The following is a 25,110-nucleotide window of genomic DNA, read 5'->3' as shown; positions in this document are numbered from 1 at the left end:
GGCCTGCGTGTGCGCAGTCTCAATGTGTGTCTGCACAGAAGAACGAAGATGAACTGACTTTGCCTAGCTCCTGCAACCTCAGATTGCCTTGGACTATAACCTCAGACTGTTTGGATTGCGACTGGATCCTGCTGCTCAGTGAGTGGATTTCTGGCTGCTGCTGCATGTGCTGAGGCTTGCTGCACCTGGAGGACCTCTGATTGTGCCTGATTTGAGAGTTTTACTCTGGTTTTTTTCTCTCTTTGAGGGGAGGGGGTTGACCTAGTTTCTGAGAGGGAAGGTAAAAGGTGTTTTTTTTACTTTGCATTTTCAAAACTGCTTTTTTGCTGTGTATGGAGGTACTCTGCTTGGGCTTTTGTGTAAGGGGGCTTTGATTTCTGGCTTTTGAAGTTATATTTACTGTTCATTTTGCTTCTTGTTCTTCTGGGGTGTGTGTGTTTTCCCCTGTTGTGGGTGCTTTCTTTGTTGCTGTAAAATTTTGCTGGTTGTCCTTTGGTGTGTGTGTGTGGGGGGGGAGAGGCTATTTTCCCCTCTTGTTGGGACTTGCTTTACAGAAGTTTGGTTGGTGTTTTTGCTGGGTTCTGTTTTCTGTTGGCATAGAAGTTGGTGTGGTATTCAATTGTTGTTGGTTGTTCTTCTTCGGGGGGAGGAGGGGTGTTTGTTGGAGTGCTTGGTCGATGTGTTTCTGCAGTGGGAATCAGCTTGGAGTTTTCCTCCCATAATAGGAAGAAATGGAGTGGCTGGGGGCACTTGTTCAGGGCCCCACAGAATTTGACTCCAGGATCCAATCTCACTGAAACTTGTGTGTGTGTGTGTGTGTGGGGGGGGGGGGTGTCTTTAGAGAACAGTTTGGAGTAGGTCCCCTGCAAATTTGGTGAAATTTGGTCCACTTCCAGGCCATCAGAGATTTCCAGATTTAGTTTCCCATAAGAAATAGCTGAATTTTACTAAATTTCTCTGTATTACCAAACCAAACTGGAGAATGAATTCAGTATTCCCCGAGTTCTGATTTTTTTCCCCAGTTCAGAATTACCGAACTGAATCAACAGAATTTTTTTCTTGGGCAGACCACTACTTCATACTTTGCTCAGTTGAGTGGTAGGATACATGCCACAATATGTAATCTATCAGAAGGGTGTGTGTGCTTGAGTTTACAGCCAAGAACTGTATGGATACTGGCAGATAGTAATAATTTTGAAAATAAAATGATAGTAGGTTATGTTACTATCAGACCATTTTGGAGCCAGACTGTCAGAAAGCACAATTCACTCTCCCCGCCCCGCCCTGCAGTACCTGAAGGGGTGAAGAAGGGGAAGAGGCAGAACTTCGCAGGAAAATACAGCTTTCATCCCCAGGAAAATAAAGGTTTTCCTTGTCATAGTGTATTCCTATCCTTGGTTTTTCCTCCCTCCTGTGTGAGGGGGGAAAGTCAGAAGAAACAAACTGCCTAGAAAGAGTTAGGACATCTCCTTTCAATTGTATAATATCTTCCATCTGACAAAGAAAGATGGGGAAGAGGGACAGAAAGGGAAAGGAATCAGGAAACACAGAAGCTGCTCTCATCTGCATTCTCTCCAAACTCTTTTCTGGCTGGAAGACTAGATGGCAACCACCAGGTGGCATCACTCTCAGTTCCTGAACCTGACAACAGAGGAAGTAGATGCCATTTGTAGTCTGAAAAGAAGCTAATATGAAAACTCACCCAAAATCTTTCAGGATGTAAGAGGTGAGATTCAGAATTTCTTTGATAACATTCATCCCATCATTTCCTCCATCCAGGGCGCCAAGGTCCTCATGGCTAGAAACCAAAAACTAAAGCGTTACCAACATCACAAATGGAAACAAAACATATATGTCACCTAAAAACAAGCGCTAAAGATGGATGCTGCTAGTAACTCTGCAGGTACTCAACATGGAAAATGGAGCGTAGTGATAACAGAATTGTCACTATCATTCCCTCAGCGACTATGCCACCTATTAGACATCTGAAGGGGTGAGATGTCAAGGCTTTCTTCATCAACCTTGTCTCCATCCTTCCTAGTACATCCTGTGGCCACTCCACCTGGTAATTGTAAATAATTAAAATAGCTGAATTTATCTGTTTTCCTTCCTCCTCTCTGCTCTTTTGCATCAAGTCTGTTAGATGGGTATTCTGCCAAAGACCCGTCCATTTTATTCTCTGAACAATGTTTAGAAAGCCCTTGAAACCCTCACTCAATACATATTTATTTTATTTTTGATCATTGGACAGAATGAAACTCAGTACACTGATTTTGTTTAGTGCTGGCTGATGAATGTAGTTCTTGGAAATGAATGCCTGGAAATGCCCTGATGAGATTCAAATATTCCCATTCTTACACTGCAATTCTAAGCAGAGTTATACCTTTCAGTGGGCTTAGAAGGGTGTAACTCTTCTTAGTATTGCACTGTTAGAGAGTGAAACTGATCCATCTAACATATTTTCATCCTCAGGGCAGCATATAGCACACCTACTATCAACAACCACCCTAGAAGTCATTCCAGGCTGAAAGAGAATGACTGGCCTATGATCCCCCAATGATCTTCATAACAGAGCTGTGATCTAAAGTCAGACCAGATCCAGTTCTATCCTATCCATCTAATCTCTAACACACAGTGGCTCTCAGTTTTATCACTGCTAGGTCTTAGTGGCTGATGGTGATTTAAGAATCCCAGAAATCTTCAAAGGGCAAGTGAAAAAGAAGAAGCAAAATAAGAGGGAAGAAGGGTCTGACTACCGAAGGATCTCTGCTGCCAAGTGACTCATGTCTTCATGGAAGATGTAAGGTGGATTACTGATTATAATGTCTACCAAACCCCAGGGCAGCAAACATTCCCAGGAACCTGCATTGAAGAAACAGCAACAAATTTTTTTATGAATACTAATATACCAAAATATTATTCCTCATATTTAATTTGTTGATCCTCAAGTTATCATATTTCCCATCTAACCAGAGCAATTGCCATGATATATGTCCACTCCCCTCAATAATGAAACACATTTTTAAAAAATCCCAACAACCATCTGTTTAATGGAAATACTAGTATTGTGTCACACAAGATTTAAAAATTAACATAATCTATAAGATGAGAATAACATCTTCGAGAATAAACAATAGTTTATGATAACAGATATTACTTCCTAAAGGTGGGAGAGGCTAACAGTTGGATGCTAGTCTTTAATAAAATGCTGGACATAATAAAGAACAAACACCAAAGGTCATGAATCCACAAACATTACGGTTGCGATTCTAACAACATTTCCTTTGGAGTACGTTCCAGTGAATAAAATGAGACTCACTTCTGCGTTGATCTGCTTAGGATTTTTCCCGAGAATCAAACAGTGGCCCCATCTAAATCTACTTAAGTTTAAGAATCTGGCAAGCTTAAGAATCTAGAAAAATGGCAGTTTCTGCTAAGACTGTTTAGCTGATAAAACTTCTGAGTTTATTAGCTTGTAGGCTGCTGCTGTTCTTTTTGTACATATTTTAACTGATTGGTATGAGCCTCTCTGATAGATATTACAAAACTGAAAGGTGGGTTATACATTAAAATCAAGTAAGTTAAAAATAAATCAGTGCAGCCATACAGGTTTCATTCTGTACCCCCAAGCTTTGCTAGCATGGAATCCTTGGGGTGCCATTTTCATATGCTCAGAATGTTACATCATGTGCTTGGGGCCACCGAACATTGATATGATAACAGAGATTCAGAAACCATTACGAACAATGGTATTCCACAAATCACGGCATGGTGCCCTGACACAAGTGAATGAGGCTATTCTACTTCCATTGTATGTATAACTGATCCCACCTCTTTCCCCTTGTCTTATTTCAAATGAACAAATGAAATCCAAAAGGGACTTACTTGAGGAGACATCATGGTGAAGAATTTTTACTCTCTTTTGCAGATGTAACCTATGGAAATGAATTTTAACATTTTAAAACTTATCATAACTCATATCATATGTACATTTTGTACAATAATCAGCAGCATAGTGATCTAATCCTTAAAAAACAGAGTAATCATCTTTTCTTTTGCACAAATGTGAAAGAAAGCAATCTGTGCAATCAACTTGCAGCAGCCCACTGGTGGTGGCACAACCCGCCACTTAGGTAGAAGTTTTTTTTAAAAAATGAACTTTGCAATTATTGCAGCGCTTCCCCAATTACCCTGCAAAGTAAATCATTATTATTCATTTGCAGATACAATGCTTAGAAATATGCATCTGCTGAGAGCCCAATCAGTCCATAACTAAACTTGGATGCCAGTCCAGGTCTGGCAGCCCCATTGGTCCAAACTGGCTTCAGTAAAAAAAAAAAGTTGCATTACATCTGAAGCTGCATGTGAAGTTGTATTATACCTTTCAATAGCCATTCTAGACTTACTGTCATTTTTTGTATTCAAATGTGTGCGTGTGTATGGATTTTGCCTGTACTTCACTCGTGCTGCAGCTCTCCAGCTTCCCACTCATGCTATTTCTGGGGGTTCACCTTCCCCCGAGAGCAGCATTTTGGGCTGCAGAGGGAGGGGAGAACAAAGTCATGTTCCACCAGCGAAAATCTTACTACTTGAGGTCTTGGTAGCATCCAAGACAGAACCATTGTAGGATTTGTTTTAGGGCAGGCAGGATCAGTTTTGAGAAATGATTTAAAGGATAAAGGAGAGGCGTTGTGAGATGTGTGTTTGTGTTGGGGAAGAGTTATTCTAAGCACAGGGAGCATAATGGCAAAAGCCGTGAAAGAAGAGGAGAATTGGGGTAGATTAGCTTAAACTTAACTGAACCGAACCATCAAGGAAGATAATAAAAGGAAATGAAACCGGAGATACAAAGTTTAATTAAGTGCTTAAAACCGATTGAAAACATGACTTTAGAGCACTTTAGAATTGACGCAAACAGCAGTAGGAAACAAAGTTTAATGGATTGTCAGCATCACCCTTTTTGGAAGGGTTGGGCTTGAATCTAATGGGCTCTTGTCCTCTCCAAATATACTGCTCTCATCTTCAGACCATGCTGCTCCCCAACCCACGGCAGGCAGAGGTGCCTGTGGGACTAGGATCTGTGCAAACCACATGATGGCAGCAAGGATGTTTGTGGAGATCACTGCTGTTCAATGGACAGAGGGACTTAGATTGATCTTGAAATCCTAAGTACAAGACACTGCTCAACCACGAGCACTTACTCACCTGTATCCAACTACATTAAGGAAATGCAGGCACCTATCTTTTTCATGAGAGGGCCGTAAAGCTGATCAATTCCACCCCTCTTACTGCAGTTCCCTACTATGCTGCTCCTGAGGGCCAGCTGATCCCCAGAAACAAAATTTCAGGGGGCTTACTGAACTGCAGCAAGATGGAGGAGTTGGTAGAACTTGCTGTCCTGTTGTGAGAAAAATTAGGAAACCTAACACATTTTCATAACAGTGTTAGCATATAGGCTACTGTGAGATTTTGGGCCAGTTGCTGTCAGGCTATGGATGACAGGATATGGTAGACAGGTCCCTGGACCATTGCAGCAAGACACAGGTTCTTGGTTAAATGGTTTTTATTCAGAAATCAGATCATTTCCATATATATGTCCATAGGACTACTCAGAAGCAAGGTAAGCTTCTAAGCAGCAAGAGTAAAAGTTGATAGGAATGACATCATGTGTGAGAGACTTCTCTTTTAACATTCAAGTCTGCTCTTTCCCCCCCCCCTCCCAATCATAAACAAGGTTTTGGCGTTTTTCTTGTGTGAGAACGTTTCACATATCTGCAATATCAAGCTGAGTCACTAGAAAGCAAGACACAGCAAAGTCTGAGAGGGAGTAGCATACAAGGTCAGAAACACTGGAAGCGGCTGCAATTCATTAGATAAACACCCGTGAAAGCCTGTGAAAGAAATAGTTATGACATTGGTAAAATGACATCAAGTTATAGAGGGATACATTGGTTCAGAACAAAAGGATCGCTAAAATTGGCACGGATGGGGCTCAGACATGACAGTTGCTTTTCTGCTGCCTAATCCTACTCAGAGGGTTGTTGTGAGGCTAAAATGGAGCAGCCTTTTGTGAGTTACCATGAGGTTTTTGGAAGATGGGCTGGTAAATAAAATAAATAAATCCTTGCAGCTGTGTAATATTGTGGTAGCTGAAGAGCATTGTATGAGTGGAAGCAGAGAAGAGCCGTTTGGCAAGTACGTACATGACCAACAACAAAAAGTCAGTGGTAGTATCCAGGAATTAAGAGAAAGAGACATTAAGTCTCATGGGTCCAAGTTCTCACTATCAGGAAATCTTAAGCAAAAGGCAGATCCTGGGTAGCAACGGAGGCTTCCCCGCCCAGTCCAATCAAACTGCAACCACATGCCTCTGGGAGATACAGGTGTGGTACTCATTTGCAGAGAATAGTTTGTATCCAAGCCTTGACTACAGGGCAATATTAACATTGTAACATAAACCTTTAAAGGGTGGGTGAATTCACAACTGGCTTAGATAGGAAGATAACATGACTTAACACGCTGGCTTTGTGGAAAACAGCCCTGGGGCATCAGCCTTGGCAGCTTCTCAAGGCTGTAACCAGAAATGGTGATTTGCTAAGCTTCAAGTTTGCTTCCCACCAGAAATTCCTTATCAAATTCTGCTGTGTCAGCAGCTAGATAGACAGTGACTGATTAGAACATATTAAGAAATGTTAAAATGCAAGTAATTTCTGCTCCATGCAAGAGCAGCCCATATGGAAAGGACTGCACTTGAGAAACAGGTGGAACTCTACTTTGCCAGAATCACCGACAGCACATTCACTGGGGGTATCATTTACACTGACAAGATTCAGAGACTGTTTGCATTTTCACAGGATTGTTATCCTGAAATAAACAGGGCAAAAGGAAGAGTATTTTGGCTATGCCCCTTACTGCACATCCTTGGTGAGCTGATAGATCACCATTGTACTTCAAGAACACAGTCTGGTAGCAATCTGGGAACTCACTTCAGAGTCTAATTTACCAATTAAATACTTTTTTTAAAAAAGTGGAGGCTGAAGCAAATGCAAAGGTTATCTCACAAGTGCAAAAAAAGAACCATAGTCCTTTAGGCCTCCTAAATCCAACCAATTAATTTTTATAAACTCATCAATGTGTTTGGAGTTAGAGTTGGACTAGGACCTGAAGACCAGGGTTAAATCCCTACTCTGGTATTAAGCTCCTTGGATGACCTTGGATTAGTCATATGGGCTCAGCCTAACCTACTTCATAGTTTGTTCTGAGAATAAAATGGAGAAAGGAATAATATTATAACCTCTTTGGGTCCCCAATGGTGAGAAAAGACGTATAAATGAAGTAAACAGCAAACATCCATATGTATGGTGCTTTGGAGACTATGAGGTCCCTGCCCTGAACATCCTACAATCTAAAATTGTAAGAATGCAATAAAGGGAAGGAAAGGTGAGGAAAAACAAACGAAGAATATGTGTTCGAAGGTTTCATGGAACATGTGAAATTTAAGCAATGGCCTTTGTTTTATACATGTAATTCTGAGTCTTGATCACAGGTATGTCCTTTCGTCCACTTTATACAGAAAATGACAAGTTATTTACACTGGTATGAGAGCATAATTTGATAATATGATCAGAAGCATATTCTGGCATTCAAGACTTTGTACTAGGGGTGAACTATTCGGGTTTCCGATTCGGGATAAATACCCAAATCGGACCTAATTTGTTAAGATTTGGGATTTCCAAATCAGGCACAGCATCGCAGGCCCAATTTGGGAATCCCGAATCAAAGCTTTCCAAAGTGATTCAGGTCATTTTGGAAAGCTTCAGATGTTTAAACGCCATGCTCTTGTTTCAGTTGACTAACAAAGCAGGTAAGTGGAGGGGTGGGGGGCTGGGGCGGAACGAAGCTTTCTCTGTTTTTTTCACCTCGGTGTGCTCCGAATCTTTAGGGAGCACACCGAAGCGGTTTAAATACCTGAACTGTTTCCCCACTTCGAGTAAAGCTGAGGCGGGAAACCCATACACACCCTCAATTATTAAAAAAAAATCCCCCCCCCCCCAAGCAGCCAAGAGCCGATGTGATGAGGAAACTAAGAAGCCTTCCTTCCTTACACAGAAAAGCATGCCAAAATACTGTGGAATAGCAACATGTCCATGAGGACTACATGTTAAATTTTTGTTATAAAAATGGAAAAAATGGGTTTCTCAGGTGTCCACAGGGCTCATTTCGAGGGGGAATGCACAGGAACACAGTTCCGGTAGTTCCCCAAAGAGGTCACGTCAGGTGGCCCTGCCCACCTGACTCTCGGCCATTTTGGACCTGTTTCAGCCTGGATTGGGGCCGAAACGGCCTGGATCGGGGCTCTGATGGGTGGTGGATCACTCTCCCACTCAGCAGTGGCCCAATCCTGATGATTTTGGGCCCCTTTTCGGCCATTTTCAGCCCCCTTTTGCCATTTTGGGCCCAGTTTTGGCCCTGAATGGCCAGGATTGGGTTCAAAACAGCCAGGATAGGTGATGTCAGGGGGTGTGTCATATGCAAATCAGTTATGCCAATGACACACTTCCAGCGATGTCAAGGGGTGTGGCATATGCTAATGAGTTCCTCCAGCTTTTTCTATGAAATGACCCCTGGGTGTCCACCATTAACTTTGTAAAGTACCTGCAGAACTGAGCTTTGACTCATGAAAGCTTATATTCTGGAAAATTTTACTGGTCTCACTTGACTCAAATTTTGTACCACAATAAACTTGTGAAACACAAAAAGATGATTTAAGAGCTTCATACTGTTCACTGCTCCAGTGACATTCCAAGCTCAGAATATGCCAGAAAGGATAACTTTTCTTTAGGTAGCACTGATGACTGTTCTTAAAAATAAAGGAGGGTACAACGTAAGCCCTCTGCCCAATGTCCCCCTTATTTTTTCTTTTCCACTTTGAATGGCCTAATCCTATCTGCAGCTAAGAAATTATTTACATCTTTAAATCACAAATAGTATTCTTCTGATGAGAGGTGTGACCCTACAATTGCATTATAATTACATTAACTCTGTTGTAATCTACTGATGTTACAACACAGTCTTCAAGACAGTTGTAACATCCCAAATGGGTCATGGTGCTATACAAAGGGCGAGGAAGAAAACCCAACTGCAAATAGAAGAGGAAAAGGCTATAATCAGAAGGGTAACATCAGTGACATCCAAAGATAGTCTGTCATAAATATCCTGTATCCTAGGGGCGCAGGTAAATGAAATTCCGAGATGTAAAAATCACAGGAAAAAAAACTGTTTTTAAGCCTTACTTCCATCTCTCCAGAACGCAGATGCTGGTTTGTACTGTTTGGTAGTCACAGAAACTCCTCCCCAAACATTCTGTGATATTTTTTTATTTTGAGTGCTTTCGACTGTGCAGACACAGCACACAGGCAATTCTGAGTTTTTGCAGGTTTTTTTCCAAACTTTTTTCCCCCAAGGCAACCTTCCTTATTTTATTCCTTCTGTGAGACACAGGGAAGGAGAGTGTGATCAGAGGTCATATGTGCCTGAGCTGTGTCTCAGCTTGGCGGTGGGATGCAGCTGCTGCTGCAAAGGCTCATGGATGCATGCAGATTCAGGGGGAGGCTGGTGGGGGCAATGAAAATAGAACATTTTATCAAAGAATGAAAACATCTAGGGCTGACAGGAAAGCTAGGGTTTGCGCCACTGTGAGCCCGTCAATATAACGTGCCCTTCAGGTACACTTAAAAAACCCACCGTAACTGCTTGGGAGCCAGTTTGGTGTAGTCGTTAACAGCAGCAAGACTCTAATCTGGAGAACCGAATTTGATTCCCCACTCCTCTGCTTGAAGCCAGCTGAGTGACCATGGGTCAGTCACAGCTCTCTCTGAGCTCTCTCAGCCTCATCCACTTCACAGGGTGATTGTTGTAGAGATAATAAACTGCTCTGAATGTGTATTAAGTTATCCTGAAGGGTGGTATATAAATCAAATGTTGTTGTTGATATTATTATTATTATCCTGAGATGACTGCTGCTGTGAAGCAACTCCTTAGTTGCTGTTTGTTCTCCACTGGACAAATATGACACTAAAGCAGACTGGTGTTCCACATGGGAAACTGATATGAAGGAAGACCGTGACACTTCACATTCTTCAGAAGTTCAACACAGAGTTAATGAGTCAATCAGAGAGGCTTTTGCCAGCCACCCAATAACTCTTGGTAAAAAGTAGCTTTTAAATATTCCAACTTCCTTCTCCTCCTCCTCCTCAGAGCCTCCCTCCATTTTAAAATAAACCACACACAGTGCCTGCCAACTTTCCCAACAAGGAAACATTGCCAATTTTTCTCTCCCAATTGTAGATGCAAACTGACTGTACTGCATTGCAGGGAGGAAAACCGAGAAAAGATCTGTATGAATCTGACCCAAAAGGGCACAAAGAAAGTAAGTGCATGGAAATATTCTGTTCATTCTGTCTTCCCATTTCCAACTCTCACCCATTTGCTAAACACACCCTCGATATGATGGCAGAAGGGCCAGCCCCCTCCCCCTCATAAGAAGCTGAGTTTGGTGAAGTTTGGGAAGGCAAAAGCTCCCTTTGCTCCAGGCCACTAGATCCACCCATCGACCATTGTGGCCAGTGGACTCTTTCTTTGCATTTTTATGCACAGAAAGGAGTTGGATCTTTTCTGTGCGCCTTTATGAACAGAAACATTTTTGCACAGAAAGGAGTCAGACCCCTTCTGTGCTCTTTTTCACACAAAAAGGAGAGGTGCTGGTAGCATCTCTGTGTGGTGTGGGAGGGGCTTCTGACCTCTGCAAAACAGCAAAGAATCACGTTATGCAGATGAGTGTAAATTTGGAAACAAATACTTGTTTTTTAAATGGTGAGAACCACAATGATGGCCTGAGTAATTGGTCTGTGTGTGTCATTCAGTGGCCTTCTGCTGCTGGGCTCACTTGGGATCTTTCCAATTGTCAAACTATGACTGTAGAAGTCCTGCAGAAGTGAAGGAGCATTGAGAAATGCTCTATATCCACTCAAAAGACTGCGGTCCTTTGGTGCACTCTTTGACTGATGTTAACCCTGAACTGAATGCTGGAAAGTAATGTCTCCTTGTGTGCTGGATAGGTAGGTGTCTTCCCAGATCAGTTTTTCACATGGATGGTTGATCAGGGCCGTTTCCAGACGGCTTACCTGCCTCCGGAACGTCACGCCATGTTGCGGGGAAAACGCAAAATATTGCGTTTTCTCGCGCGAGTTTTGCGCGACGTCACACAAAACTCACGCAAGAAAACGCGGTATTTTGCGTTTTCCCTGCAACATGGTGCGACGTTCCGGAGGCAGGTAAGCCGCCTGGAAACGGCCCAGGTTGCAGTGAAAGATTGGTGAGATTGTCTCCAAGCTTAATTCAACTCCTTCTCTTTTTCTTGACAGCCTCCCAACGTTATTGGTCAAGAATAGGAAAAAAAAGTGGAGAGCAATCCATTAGCTTCACCCAAGACTCGCACAAACATTTTTCTGTTCCTGCAAATTGGGGGCCAATTTTGCACATCTCTGGCCAACGCAGGCACAAAATATTTTAACTCTGGTTGGTATACACGATTGATGATAGTCAGATGCTAATAATCGTAGTATGAAAATAAATTATGCACAAGCCAGTTGTGAGGTTCTCCTGCTTGGGCACCAGCCCACCACTAATGGTGTGTTTGCAGTTTTCTGACATAGGAGTCAATGAAGCAATGACTGTGTCATCCCCACTTGCCTACTTTGGGGTCCATTTAGACCAACCCCCATGTTTGTGTATGCTGTAAACTGGGTGAATTGATGGTTCAGAGGAAGGGCTGTATTCTATGTGATTTTGGTGCTGTTGAATGCAAAACAGCTGCCTCTGAGCCTCCAACTGGTCCTCCCTCCCCTTCCCTATTGAAAAGAACTATCATGAAAACCATGAGCACAACAGAAAACTAATGAATTTTGAGTCCAACCAGTGGCACCCCACCAGAAAACCACCGGGTCACAGTAGACATTTCACTTAATAGCCATCAATTTGAAAGCAGAACAGTAATTTTCAAAATATATACCCCTACTGTATCAATTCTATTTGACATGGCTGATCTGGCCACCTGAATCCATGCCAAGGTAACATCAAGACAAGACTACTGTAATGCACATGACATAGGTTTCACCTCAAAGTCAATTTGGAGACTCCTATTGGTGCAGAACCCCCTTATCCCACACTGGCTCAAAGTGCCAAGGGGGGTGGCAACGTATGACTTACCATTCGTGGCTGTTGTACGGCTAAGTGTGTTGGGTTGGGGAAAGCAATGGTGAACTACCCTGTGAAAACTTCACTGCGAGACTCTGTGGATCATTCTCGATGCGCTATAGGACAGAAAGGCCTGGAGGGGGACGATCTACGGAGTAGCCGAGGGTCGGACGCGACTGTGTGGCTTGGATCGGATTGGTGCAGAATGCTGCAGCCTATTATTAGGAGCTAGGCAGAGCATGCATATTACTCCCATTCCGCAGCCACTCCATTGGCAGCCCATCAGTTACCAGGCTCAATTCAAGGCTCAAAAACAAATCCCTTCATGGTCTTGGTCCCTCATATCTGCAGGAACACTTCTCTCTCTATGCTCCTTCACAGCAGCGTCATTCATCTGATCAGGGCCTTCTGCAGGTGCCACCCTGGAAATGGGCAAAATCAACTATGGACTGTATATGTACATTCTTGATTGTTGCCCTTACCTTATGGAATGGCCTGCCTGATGAGGTCAGGAAAGCTCCCACTCTCCCAGCTTTCTACAAACTGTGCAAAACTAAATTATTCAGGAGGGCTTTTTACAAAGGTAAAAGGGCTGTACTATAAGGAAATGGTTCAGAAAGATGCTTTGGTAAAGAGATAAGGACTGTAGACTATACTACCGTGTATGGTCTGATGCTGTAAGTATGGTCTTACTAGATAATTTCTGCATTGTTAAATATGTCATATTTAAATGCTTATGCTTTGTTTCAGCTCTGTATCAGATTTCTGCTTGTTTTCAAATGTCTGTAATCCAAACCCTATTGCATTGTTTACTGAATGTCCCAGCCGTTGATTGTATTTACTTACACTATGTAATCCACCTCAAGTCTCAGTGAGAAAGGTGGAGTATGAAATAAATAAATAAATAAGAAAGACACCTTAAAGGAATGGCTGGTTGTGAACAAACTGGTGCAATGGTAGAAGTAACATTTCCTTGCTGCTATTGTTGACATATCATAGGTGATCTTACCTTTCAGCATTCTCTTTTGTGAGATTTACAGCAGCTTCTAATTTATCTATGGCTATTGCCTGGCTCTGAAAAAGAAAAGTAACACAATACAAGCACACACATTATTTGAGTTGAGGGCAACTGGAAAATGGTGAGAAGAGCAATTGAAGTAAGCAACAGTAGTGCACTGGAAAAGAAATCTAACTTTTCAATAACTGTAGTACTGCAAAATCAAAAAGAGTCCAGTAGCACCTTTAAGACTAACCAATTTTATTGTAGCATAAGCTTTCGAGAATCAAGTTTAGCAGGAAGGATTCTTATCTTGCAGTATTTTTCCTTGCACTTTCTGACACATCCCATCACATTGTGTATATTTTCTGATGTGACCTTGATGTCTAAGTTCATGTCCCACTACCAATGACATCATAAATAACAAACTGCATCTAGAATTATGAGCATTTGGTAGAGAACTACCACAAGGTGGGTTGTAAAGATGTTATTTGTATGCAGGTGATGATGAGTGGGGGCTCATTCATGAAATAGATAAGCAGCAGAACAAAAAACAGGAGTCCACTGACACTTCAGAGACTAACAAAATTTATTCCAGCATAAATTTTTATAAATTAGAGCTCACGAAAGTTTATGCTGACATAACCTGTTAGTCTTTCAGATAAGACTTATTTTATTTGGCTCCTACAGACTAACCTATCAACCCATCTGGAATTGTCAAGCATCAAGGAGATGGGCACATTATTGGTTGAAAAGTGATATCACAGGTATTTTTCTCCAGCACAATGATTTCATACCTTGGGCCAACAGATATATTCCTTTGTAACACCTCTGTTCACATGACCTCATTTGGTCTGTGATGGTTACCTGTTTTCACAGAATTGTCAGTATTTTCTAAAAGTCAACCAATCGCATCACTAAACCCCAATGTATGAGGCAAATGATAGCATTAGAGCATGAAGTGGTGGCGCAATCTATGCAGGTGGAAAAAGCAGCATCTGCGCAACTTTCAATCACCATCTCCTGCAGTGGTTCAAACTGTGGGTCAAAATCCCCAAAATTGATGGCAACTTTCTTGCAGATGGAAGTAGAAGATAGAGGGTGAGCTGGGAGAGGAGGCTCTGGGAGTCTGTTTGGCAGAGGTCCCTCAACATGGTACTCATGGGCACCACAGTGCCTGCCAACAGCTTTACAGTTGCCCCCAAGTGTTTTTAGAAAGCGGGCAGCGTCAGGTGGGGTTTTTGCTTAGCAGGGCCCCACCTTAGCAGAGGACTGCTATTGGAGATTTTATTAGCTGCACACATTTTTTTAAAAATTGCTTCAGCAGCAGCTGCCATTGCAGCAAAAGGATCATCACTGTGTGACTGAAGATAAGCTGTGTGTATGCAAAAATATTTAAAACAGTATGTTCATTTTAAAAGGCCTCAAATGTTTAAAAGTGACTATTGGTGTTATGCATGACCTCACTCTCTGACCTCACGCTCCTGTGGCAACCATTTTGTGGTTGTGCCCACCACTCTGTGTCAAAATTCCAAAGGTATTTGCAGAGGACTCCTGCTCTATAGCAACGGTGATTTGGCCTGTTCATACTGTACAAAACAGCCATGAAATGCAGTCTGTTGCATATAGTAATGCTATATATTTATAAATAGTAAATATGAAAAATAGAACATTTTATTTCTTTGTTTAGAACATTTCTATGCTGTCTTTCCACCCAACTCAGGATACCCAAGGCACGAAAATGGAGGTCCTGTACTTGGTATTTAAAATACAGTTAAATAAATAGAAGATATTTAAAACAATTAAAGAAAACATATAAAGACATGAACAAACACAAGCAGAGAGGAAAAGAAATTTGTTCAGTGTTGTGAGAGACCTGTATTTTAGATTGGGGAGCGGGAATGTAAGGTGGAATTGCATTATAACTGGATTCCAAAAAGTACAGTAAGGGGTCACACTTCAAAAAATTAGAGAATGCCTGCCATAGACTCTTTGCCATCTTCCCAGAAAGCAACAGTCCCATCACACAGAACATTCCTCCACCCAATAAGATCTGCTTATTGCAGTTCTGCCAGCATAAGTTGAACAACTTGTCCCTTTGAAGAAATTAATTTACAAATTCAAGTGTAAAAATCAAATACACTATTTGGTGTTTTCTGTCAGGCCTCACATCACAAACTCTTAGAGGCAGTAGTTCTTTGTATTCTTTCTAGGGCAGTTATTCCATCATTGTTTTCAGATACATAATGATAACTTCACTTACTTGGGGCAGCTTTCTTAGGAGACTCAGCACAATGGCTCCTGATCCACAGCCAATCTCCAGAAGCACAGGGCCAAAAGTATCTGGGGGCTGCCAGATGCTCTTGCAACATGCTGAAGACAATTTCTTCTTGTATTCTTCATCTACAACAAGGGAAACTAGTTCCTAGGAGACAAGGCAAGTTCTGTGATGGGTAAAATGCTCCATCTCAAGTAATAACTGAGTTGCCAATCGTGAACGCCATACTAAAACATGCAAGAAAAAAAGTTTGCTTTTAATGGCTTACAATCCAAAACAAGACACTGCACATACAAAACACCAATATTAATAAGTCAACCTTAATCAAGGACCCTAACAATAGTATTGAAAAGCTAAGCAAATGTTCCTAAAGGAAGATTTTAAGATTCCATGGTACAATAAGGAAGCAAGCCCAAGGATGCTACGGATTGCAATGGGAAAGAAAAACCTTATGCAACCCTTGAACTTGTCTGATCAAGCTCTAGAAAGCTTATCAAAAGATCTTGGATAAAACAGACTAAAAACAGCTAGCTTTGAGTTATTCCCTAACAGCTAACTGATTAGCAAAGTGAGGTCATCTTATGCAGGGGCATTGCAGCAGTTCACTGTGGCCAGATCACACTTATTAAGGAATGGTTGTCACTGGCATACAGATGAAACTGATAAAAGAAACCATCTGCTACAGAGGAGATTGGGGCTGTAGGCCAGGATCTAGCAGTATCCGCAAGCTACAAACCTGCTCCTTCAGTAGAAGTGCAACCCCTTCCAGGACAGGCTGACTCTTCAGTCCTCAAGCAGCTCTGTCACTGACCAGCAGCACCTCAGTCTTGTCTGGACTGAGGTTCTATTTTTTGGCCCTCAACTATTCCATAACCTCCTCCAGGCACCTCTTCAGAACTTCCACAGAGCCACCTGACTTAAGTTGTTAAGGAAAAGTAGAGCTGGGTGTCTCCTGCATATTGGTGGCACCAGACTCCAAATCCTCAGATGACCCCTCCCACTGGTTTCATGTAGAGACAAGATAGAACCCTGTGGGACCCCATAACATAAATGCCACGAGACTGAGCAGCAGTCCCCCAGCACCACCTTCTGGAATCAGCCAGTCAAGAAAGAATGGAACAACTGATCTTTGGGCTCCAGGTTTGAAAGGAAGGGAGCAGTAGAAAGTTGTACATAGGGAGAAAGGTAAGTTAAAACAGGTCACATGTAGAGTCAATGAAGGTACCAATTCTGGAAAAACACAAGACTACTATGCCAGAAACAGCAGCCCATGGACTTCCCTTGTTTATAAACGAAAGCAATATTTACCAGATTAGAATTTCCAAAATATTAATTTTATGAATCTGAAATACTGTAATAAGGATCCTCCATTTCTAAATAAAGGGGTGTCTAAAAATATTTAACAAGTGTTATGTAGCAGTTTTATTTATATTTAAAGACTGTGCCAAATGTTTTATTGTGAAGAGACTAAAAAACCCATGATTAAATGAGTGTTTGTAAGCATTGGAGCATAAAATGACGTGTCACTTCAACAATCATTAATGATCTTGGTGGCAGCATTGCATGTAGACTTGTGGGAAGGAAAGTTTTCTTCATATCAGAGGCTACAACAGCAGAGACACCTGTTTTCCTGCACACCTGCTCCTTGCAAAATTGAGCAGAAGGAAAGTTGGTCATTGTCAGGGTCTTGGCATCCCCTGCCATACTTCAGGGACTTGACAACTCTCGGACCTGCTTGGTAAGAGCCTGGGGCAAGGACTGGACATTATTATTATTCTTGTTGTTACTGATGATGATGATGATGATTGATTGATTTATAGCCCGCCCGCCCACCCTGCGAGCAGGCTCAGGGTGGGTTACAACAAAAATAAGAAATACAGGCATAGCAATAAAATCACAATCTTACAATACAGTACTTCAGCAATTCACCTGCCCATCATGTATAAAAAGGGTGAAGGTGTAGATTGGTATCCTGCGGCTGCTCATAAATGGGGGGCAGGTGACCATATGGGTTCCCCACAGGTGGGAGGCCAGCAGGGAGACTCATTTGATGGATTTAATGTTAGCCTCAACCAAATGCCTGGTGGAACACCTCTGTTTTGCAGACTCACCGAAAGGATGGAAGATCTTGGCAGACCAGGCAACTGCCGTGATCTGGGCCTCCATTGATAAAGAGGAGTCCAGCGTCACACCAAGGCTCCTGACTGATGGGACAGGCACAAGTGGTGCCCCATCAAAGGCCAGGAGCTGGATTTCCCCCCCCCCCCGACACCCCATGACCCAAGTACAGGACCTCTGTCTTCATGGGATTCAGCTTCAGTCTACTCTGCTTCACCCATCCAGACACGGCCTCTAGAGGTTTAATTAGGGCTTCAGGGGGAGAATCAGGCTGGCCATCCATCATCAGATACAACTGGATATCATCATAAGAGCACACGGACATTGTGCTCTTACATTAAGAGACAGCTATGGCTGTCTCCTCTGTCTCTGTCCTGTGAAAGCGTACAGAGGAGGGGGCCCTTCTTGAGCTTATCTACCTGTCTCCTGAGAAGAACCATTGTAATGGATACATAACCTTGGAACTCCTGAACTTTCTAAAACATCCTCTTCGCTCTCATCCTTAGTTGCTGTGCTTTTGCTTACATATACACCGTAGCTATTGGGGGATGGGAAGTGAGAACCTAGACTAAGCTGGAAGCTAAGGGGGGTGGGAACTAGGCTGTACTTAGACTTCAATATAGACTTGGGGGCTTGGTGCAGAAATTCATTCCTGCATAAGTCTGAAAAGAAACTTATCTCTCTCTCCCAGTTATTCCCTGCCATAAATGTGCATGTGGCATTACACCCAGTTGCTGTGGAAACAATCATGATTTTGCAAACAGATAAAGAAATGGTAGCAGATTGGGCAGAGAGATTCCTAAGGGCTCATTTCAAAATATTTATCTAAGAGTTAATTGGATTAACAAAATGTAAAAACCTAGAGATGATGAGTGTTGGCACAGTTTAGGATCTTGTGCCCATAAAATACTTATTCCCATGAATAATCTAGGAGGTAATCAGTTCCCCAGACCATGATAAAAGCAAAGGACTTACACAGGGTTTGTCTAAATGGAGCAGCTACCCACCAACAAACCTTCCCAAACTGAATCTGTAATGGAATTGAGTCCTTAGTACAAGGAAGGTAACAAGGTCTTGGCAGTGTCCCAAGTTTTATCATTTGAAAAGTATAGATGCAGTGCAGAATTTTAGCACAACCCTACTTTCTTTGTCCTCTCAAATGCATTCCAGCATGCCTTACTTACCATGTAACTCACAGTTGGGGCCAATTTCTATTTTCTTCCTGAGGTGAGGTCCTCATGGGACAACTATCACCACATTTTTATTCAGAGTTTTAGTAAAATCACCCCGAGAGGAAAATATTCTAATTTACCAAGCTAAAGAAACATTCATTTTGAAAGGTTCTCTCTGATGTGCAGTTAGTGATTTTGATGAGGAACCAATTTTTAAAAGAAAACTGCTACATGAAAATCAATTCATAGAGTCAAACTGTACAAAGACTGTATACCACCGTAGAAATACATTTTGAACATGACTCCCTCATTCTGCCTTACCAATTCTGCTCCTCAACAAACTGCTGTAACAGATGGAAGGAAGGCTTTATGAACTAGCAACTAGGCTGTACAATTCAGTACTCAGTAAAAATCACTGAATTTTACCTGATTTGGTAAAATTTGGTATTACTGAATTTAAATCTGTTTACCAATTTTAAGTTTAGTACATTTATTCGGTAAAAATTGGGAAGTGCGGCTGGGTTGTTCCTTTCCTAAGGAACAGTAAAGAAACATTGCTTCCCACATTTTTGCAGCATCTGTCCTTCTCTGGCCAATGGAATTCTCAAGGAATCAGAGAATCCAATGGGATTCTCAAGGAGAATTTTAAAACTGCTGCAAAGTATTAAACTAGGAAGCTTGCCTCAGTCAGCCTCCATTTTGCTCTGGCCTAGGGACAGAGACACTGCTGCTGCCTCTCTGTCTCTGTGGTCTGGGCTGGGACTCTGGCTGCCATGCTTTGGACTGCGACTGCCTGGATCCTGGAGTGAGTGATTCCTGCTCTTGAGACCTGCACTTGGTCGGAGGACTTCTGAATCTGATTTGAGAGTTGATAGACTCACTGGGTTTTCTCTCTTTGCGGGGAGGGGGTTGGCCTGGTGTTTGGGAAGGAAAGAATTGAGGGGGAGGGAAAAGTTTTTTTAGTTTGCACTTTAAAACCTGCTTTTTTGCTCTGTGTGTGTGTGTGTGGGGGGTGGTTTGGTGGGGCCTTTGTGTAGGGGGGCTTTGATTTCTGGTTTTAGATTTACTGCTTCATATTTGCTGCTTGTTCTTCGGTGGGGGGGGGAGCATGTTTTATCCTGTTGTGGGTAATTTGTTGTTTGGAGTTTTATAGTTCCTGTTCATTTTATTAAATTCGTTTGGGGGGGGGGGGCTTTTGCGGTAAACTTTTGCTGGATGTTTTTTGAGGGACTGTTAGGCTTTCTTTACAGAAGTTTGGTTGGTGTTCTTTTGCTGGACTCTGTTTTCTGTTGTCATAGATGTTTGGTTGGTCAGGTGTTCAATTATTATTGGTTCTTCTTCTTCTGGGGGGGATGCTTGTTGGGGTGCTTGTCTGTTAACTTAAATTGACTAATGGTGTTTGGGTGTACTTTTTGGGTATCCTAAGAGTGTTGTGAAGTGAAACTCGGGGGGGGGGGGCGGACTTTAGAGAACTGTCAGAAATAGATCTCCTGCAAATTTGGTGGATTTTAATTGCAAAATAATACCACCAGCCTCCAGGATAGCTCAAATCAACCCATTTTTTTCCCTGTGCACACCCCTACTAGCAACTTCCCTGAAATCTGTAAAGGGCCAATGGAGCCCCAATGTGGGCACAGCATGACTGAAAGATAGTGGTAGATTTGGAAACGTATCTACTTCTCTGAAATGTGGAGTGCAAGGAAATATTGACAAGCTTGGTCAGGAGCTGCCTCCATCCTTTACTGCTACTTTAACTGATGCTGCTGCATAGCAGAGGAAGCCAATGGCCGGCAAACAGAAAAATGATTCAGAGTTCAGGTGCAGAGTAGTGGTTCATTGCTGACCTAGCATGTGTCTCTCCCTGAGAGCTGTGAAGTGTAGCACCATTCAGGAAGGTCCAGTTTCTGCAAGTCTAAATGGAGAAGTTGCTCTTGGGATACTTCCTCAAGATTCTTAAAGTGACAGAAGCCATATTTTTTTGACATTTTAACAGTATAAGAAACAGTGATCAAAGAACAGCATTACAGAGGGGAATGGAATGAGGACAAGAATTGATAGGCATATTGTTTTAATAAAAGTTTCCCAAAATCTTGAATTTCTAGGGCTGGCCACTCTAATTAGCAGGATTTCTCTGATCTCATTTTAATATACTTGAAGTAAAATAGGCAACAGTAGGTACACTCTTGGCCAGGTAGTATTTCTGTATTTGCTACAAACTCTGGAAGCATGACTCTGTAGTCAATACAGTTTGGTGTAGTGGTTAAGAGCGTGGGATTCTAATCTGGAGAGCCGGGTTTGATTCCCCACTCCTCCACTTGAAGCCAGCTGGGTGACCTTGGGTCAGTCACAGCTTCCTGGAGCTCTCTCAGCCCCCCACCCCAACTTACAGGGTGTTTTGTTGTGGGGATAATAATGGCATACTTTGTAAACCGCTCTGAGTGGGCATTAAGTTGTCCTGAATGTTTTTGTTGTTGTTGTTATTATTATCCAGATAATGGTGTATCTAAATAAATACTATATAAACACCAATAAAGTATTTTTGGAAATATGTTCAGATTGGAAATATCTGAATAGACATCCCTATTTATGACAATAAATTATTTATTTCAGTTCCACAGAAAATTTCAAGAACCAAAACAGAGCAGTTAAATCACTAACATAAAAACGTATTGGATGCAATCGAAATATTTTTACAGCAGTCACTGCAGAGAAGCAGCCCATTACCTCACCTTCCTAATCCATGTGGCCAACTGCAACCTGAGAGCCACACTGGACAAGATAGTGCAAGTCAAAGTTTGCCTAAATTCTATATAAAAAACAAAAGATAGACCTCTTCACTGAGGGGATATATATCAACAGTCAACGTAATCTCATATAGTATATATGACAATATAATATGAAGTGTACACCAAGTGCTTAACTATAAAGTGCTCTAGTGCAATTTTACAAAACAATAACCATATACAATCATAGATATCAATCTATTCCTCTATCAGGATACTAACTAACTCTTTCAGAACACCCAATCATCCAATTAAATGAACAAAGACGTTCTTGTATAGTATAATAAATATGAGACTGCAATAAATATGAAGATACAATAAATACAATCTGTGAATAAATACAATAAATACAAGGTTGGTAAAATTCACAGGTAAACAGGCTGTACACATGGGAAGAATGCTTCCATTTCGCCAACACTGTAGCGTTATGGTGTTAGCGTTACAATGTTACAAACTGCAAGTATGATTGATACAATAAGAGGCCGCTAATATGTGTGAAAGACATCCATGCCAGATCCTTCCTATCTGGGTCACCATTAGGTAAACACACACGATGGCGATTGAAGGTCCCATTCTAACTTCAAAAGGTAAGTATAGCCTGTATCTTATTAAATGTGTATTTCATCTGTCTTCCTTTAAAGGTAACTAGAGATCTGAAGTCCTGGGGCGCTGAACTCAGTCTGAACGCCCTTCCATTCCAACAAGCTACTAGCGAGAATTTTGCTCGTTTCAGTCCACTTTCTTAAGAGATAGTAAAGTTAAGAGATAGTAGTTAAGAGACAGTAAAAATGAATACCAGTACCTTCCACAATAATCATTTTATAGCCATTTTGGTGTAGTGGGTAAGAGCACAGGACTCTAATCTGGAGAACCGAGTTTGATTTCCCACCCCTCCACTTGAAGCCAGCTGGGTGACCTTGAGTCAGTCACAGCTTCTAGGAGCTCTCTCAGCCCCACCCACCTCACAGGGTGTTCTGTTGTGGGGATAAAAATAGCATACTTTGTAACCCGCTCTGAGTGAGTGTTAAGTCATCCTGAAGGGCGGTATATAAATTGAATGTTGTTGTTATAGAGTGTAATTTAAAACTAAATTAAAAAAAAAAACTTCTTCACTAGTCTCATAAGCCAGGCTCTGATCTTGGTAGTCACAAAAGATCAGGGAACAATAGTGGGCAAAAGGAAGAGAGACGGCAGTGTAGCTCTCATTATGCTAAACCCCCCATTTTTTTTTTCTTGGGTTAGCTCATGGTATCAGGTTATGGGCTGCGACAGCACCCAGTCATCAATGGATGCTATATCATCCATATGTACATTTGCTTTCACTGTGCATTACTGAACTAGACTGTAAGGTCTATTTCCTGGAGAGATCTTGGACAAAAGCTCATTAAAGAGATCTGTCCTATCACATAAAAAGTCTTTCATGGCTTTGGTCCCTTGTATCTGTGGGACTGCCTCTCTCTCTATGCTCCACAATGACAGCTTCACGCATCTGAGCAGGGTCTTCTGCAGGTGCCAACCTGCAAATGAACAAAATCAACAACTGCCCATACATATGCATTTTCCATTGTAGCCTCCCTGCTTTAGGTAATGGCCTGCCTGATGAGGCGAAGAAGGCTCCCACTCTCCTGGCTGTCCAGAAACTATGCAAAGCTGAATTATTCAAGATGGCTTTTTGACAAAGCTAATAGGGTTGTGGTTTAGAAAGCTACTTGAGTAAAGGTTTAGGGCTGTGATTTATACTGCTGTGTATAACGCATGCTTCCTGTTTTTGTAAGTAGCACCATACTATATAATTTTTGCATTATTTAACATGTCATGTTAATACTTATGTTTTCACTTCAGTTTCTCCTTTCAGATTTCTGGTGGATTCCAAATTTCTACAATACACATTCTATTGCATTGTTCACTGGATGTCCCATCCTGTTGATTGTATTGATTTAATCTGTGTAATCTGTCTTGAGTCCCAGTGAGAAAGGATTATAAATAAGTAAATCAAAATCCTTTCACTGTTCCTTGTATTTAAGATAGTCTAGCTCTTCTCATACAATCACTTGAACCTCTCTTGGCTTAAAAAAAAATCCTGAACTGGAAGCAATACATCCATGCACATACACTTAGTGAAATCCTAAACAGTTATACCCTTCAAAACTCAATAACCTTAGAAGAGTGGGACTCTATTTAGGATTGCACTGTTAATTAAGTTCTTGCAGGAGAAGCTAAGCCTGTTTACAGAAGTCAGCTTACAGTCCCTGTCATAGCTAGCTGAGGCCCAGGGAAGCTATCGGTAGGCTGCCACCACTCCGGTTACAGGTTTCCTTGGAAAGGCTCAGAGCACCCAACCGATCCCTTCTGCTTACTCTTTCTCAGGAGGTTTGATTTATTATGTGACCAAATGAGGCAAGAGGACCCAGGCAGAATAATAAAAAACTTTATTTAAAAGGTTTATTAATAACTGATGTTCAAAACTTTGTCAAATTAAAGAGAATACTAATGGTTGGTGAATCAACAAACTAACACACCCTAACGCATCTAACTAGACTGTTCTTAACTGTCTCCTAGATGCAAAATTTCAATGTCATCTAATCAGCATTTATTACGCATCAGGAGGACAGAGAGCGCATGCTTAGGAAATTAAGAGGTTAATGGAGGACAAATATGAAATGAAATTAAATGCGGCAACAAGAGCTCTCTATATAGTTAGTGAGGAATAGTCTTAACTGCAATACAATTAGAAGATGGCGAAATCAGTATAATGTTGCTCAGTTTCTTTTATGTGTCATAGTAAAATCTTGGAAGATACATCTTAGAACTCTGACCTAGTTCCACCTATACTCCATGGCACTAGATAAATTAATCACCAGCTTAGTTGAGAACTGTTCAACCTACAGGAATATTACAATGCAAATAACTACTTAATAAAGCATGTTTCTAGTCACTAGGAACACAACCCACATACGAGACAATCTGAGTCATAAGCATAGGATACTGAAGCAATACGGGGATTTCAGAGTCTCCTTCCTAGAACTGGTGGTTGGGTAAAAGCATTTTAAAATTAAGTCTCTTTTTCTGTCTTGAAAGAGCAGTGTTAGCATTTCCAAAGGCTTTACGGGAACCACAGATCTCTTTGTCAGATGCATCTGGCAGGGAGAGCTGTGGTTATCGAAGGCCCATACTGCATTGGAATTGGATGGTCTAGCTGTTTGGCTGCTACAAACTAACAGGGCAAACTCCTTTGAAGCCAACTGATACACACACTAAAAGGAGATGTTTACATATACTAGCAAAGGAATGTTTTGATTTCACCCTCCCCCTTCCCCCCCCTAATTGCCTCTTCTCTCTCCTCCCCTTCTGTATTTGACCAGTCTCTGTATCAGGCATCTGACGAAGAGAACTTGATTCTCGAAAGCTTATGCTACAATAAAATTGGTTAGTCTTAAAGGTGCTACTGGACTCTTTTTGATTTTGCTACCACAGACTAACACGGCTAACTCCTCTGCGACTACTGGG

General features: G+C 41.7%; 1 protein-coding gene and 1 long non-coding RNA gene across 2 annotated transcripts in view; one reads left to right on the top strand and one right to left on the bottom strand.

Annotated features, from left to right (window-relative positions):
• Nucleotides 1-25,110, bottom strand: part of HEMK1 (HemK methyltransferase family member 1) — a 67,856-nt gene that overhangs the window by 22,624 nt on the left and 20,122 nt on the right. Inside the window, exons 5-9 of the mRNA XM_054978643.1 lie at nt 15,516-15,677; nt 13,265-13,329; nt 3,886-3,935; nt 2,757-2,862; nt 1,703-1,798 (exon numbers count right to left, since the gene is read on the bottom strand). Coding sequence (XP_054834618.1) covers nt 1,703-1,798; nt 2,757-2,862; nt 3,886-3,935; nt 13,265-13,329; nt 15,516-15,677 — 479 coding nt within the window. The remainder of the gene's footprint in view (nt 1-1,702; nt 1,799-2,756; nt 2,863-3,885; nt 3,936-13,264; nt 13,330-15,515; nt 15,678-25,110) is intronic.
• LOC129329189 (uncharacterized) lies at nt 858-13,110 on the top strand. The gene is made up of 3 exons (XR_008596925.1): nt 858-1,726; nt 10,348-10,429; nt 11,424-13,110. It is a non-coding gene; the product is annotated as an uncharacterized LOC129329189 (long non-coding RNA).

The sequence above is a fragment of the Eublepharis macularius genome, chromosome 4, assembly GCF_028583425.1.
Source record: "Eublepharis macularius isolate TG4126 chromosome 4, MPM_Emac_v1.0, whole genome shotgun sequence".
NCBI classification, from domain to species: domain Eukaryota; kingdom Metazoa; phylum Chordata; class Lepidosauria; order Squamata; family Eublepharidae; genus Eublepharis; species Eublepharis macularius.
Note: the sequence above shows the minus strand (reverse complement) of the source record. Positions and strands in the feature narration are given on the sequence as shown.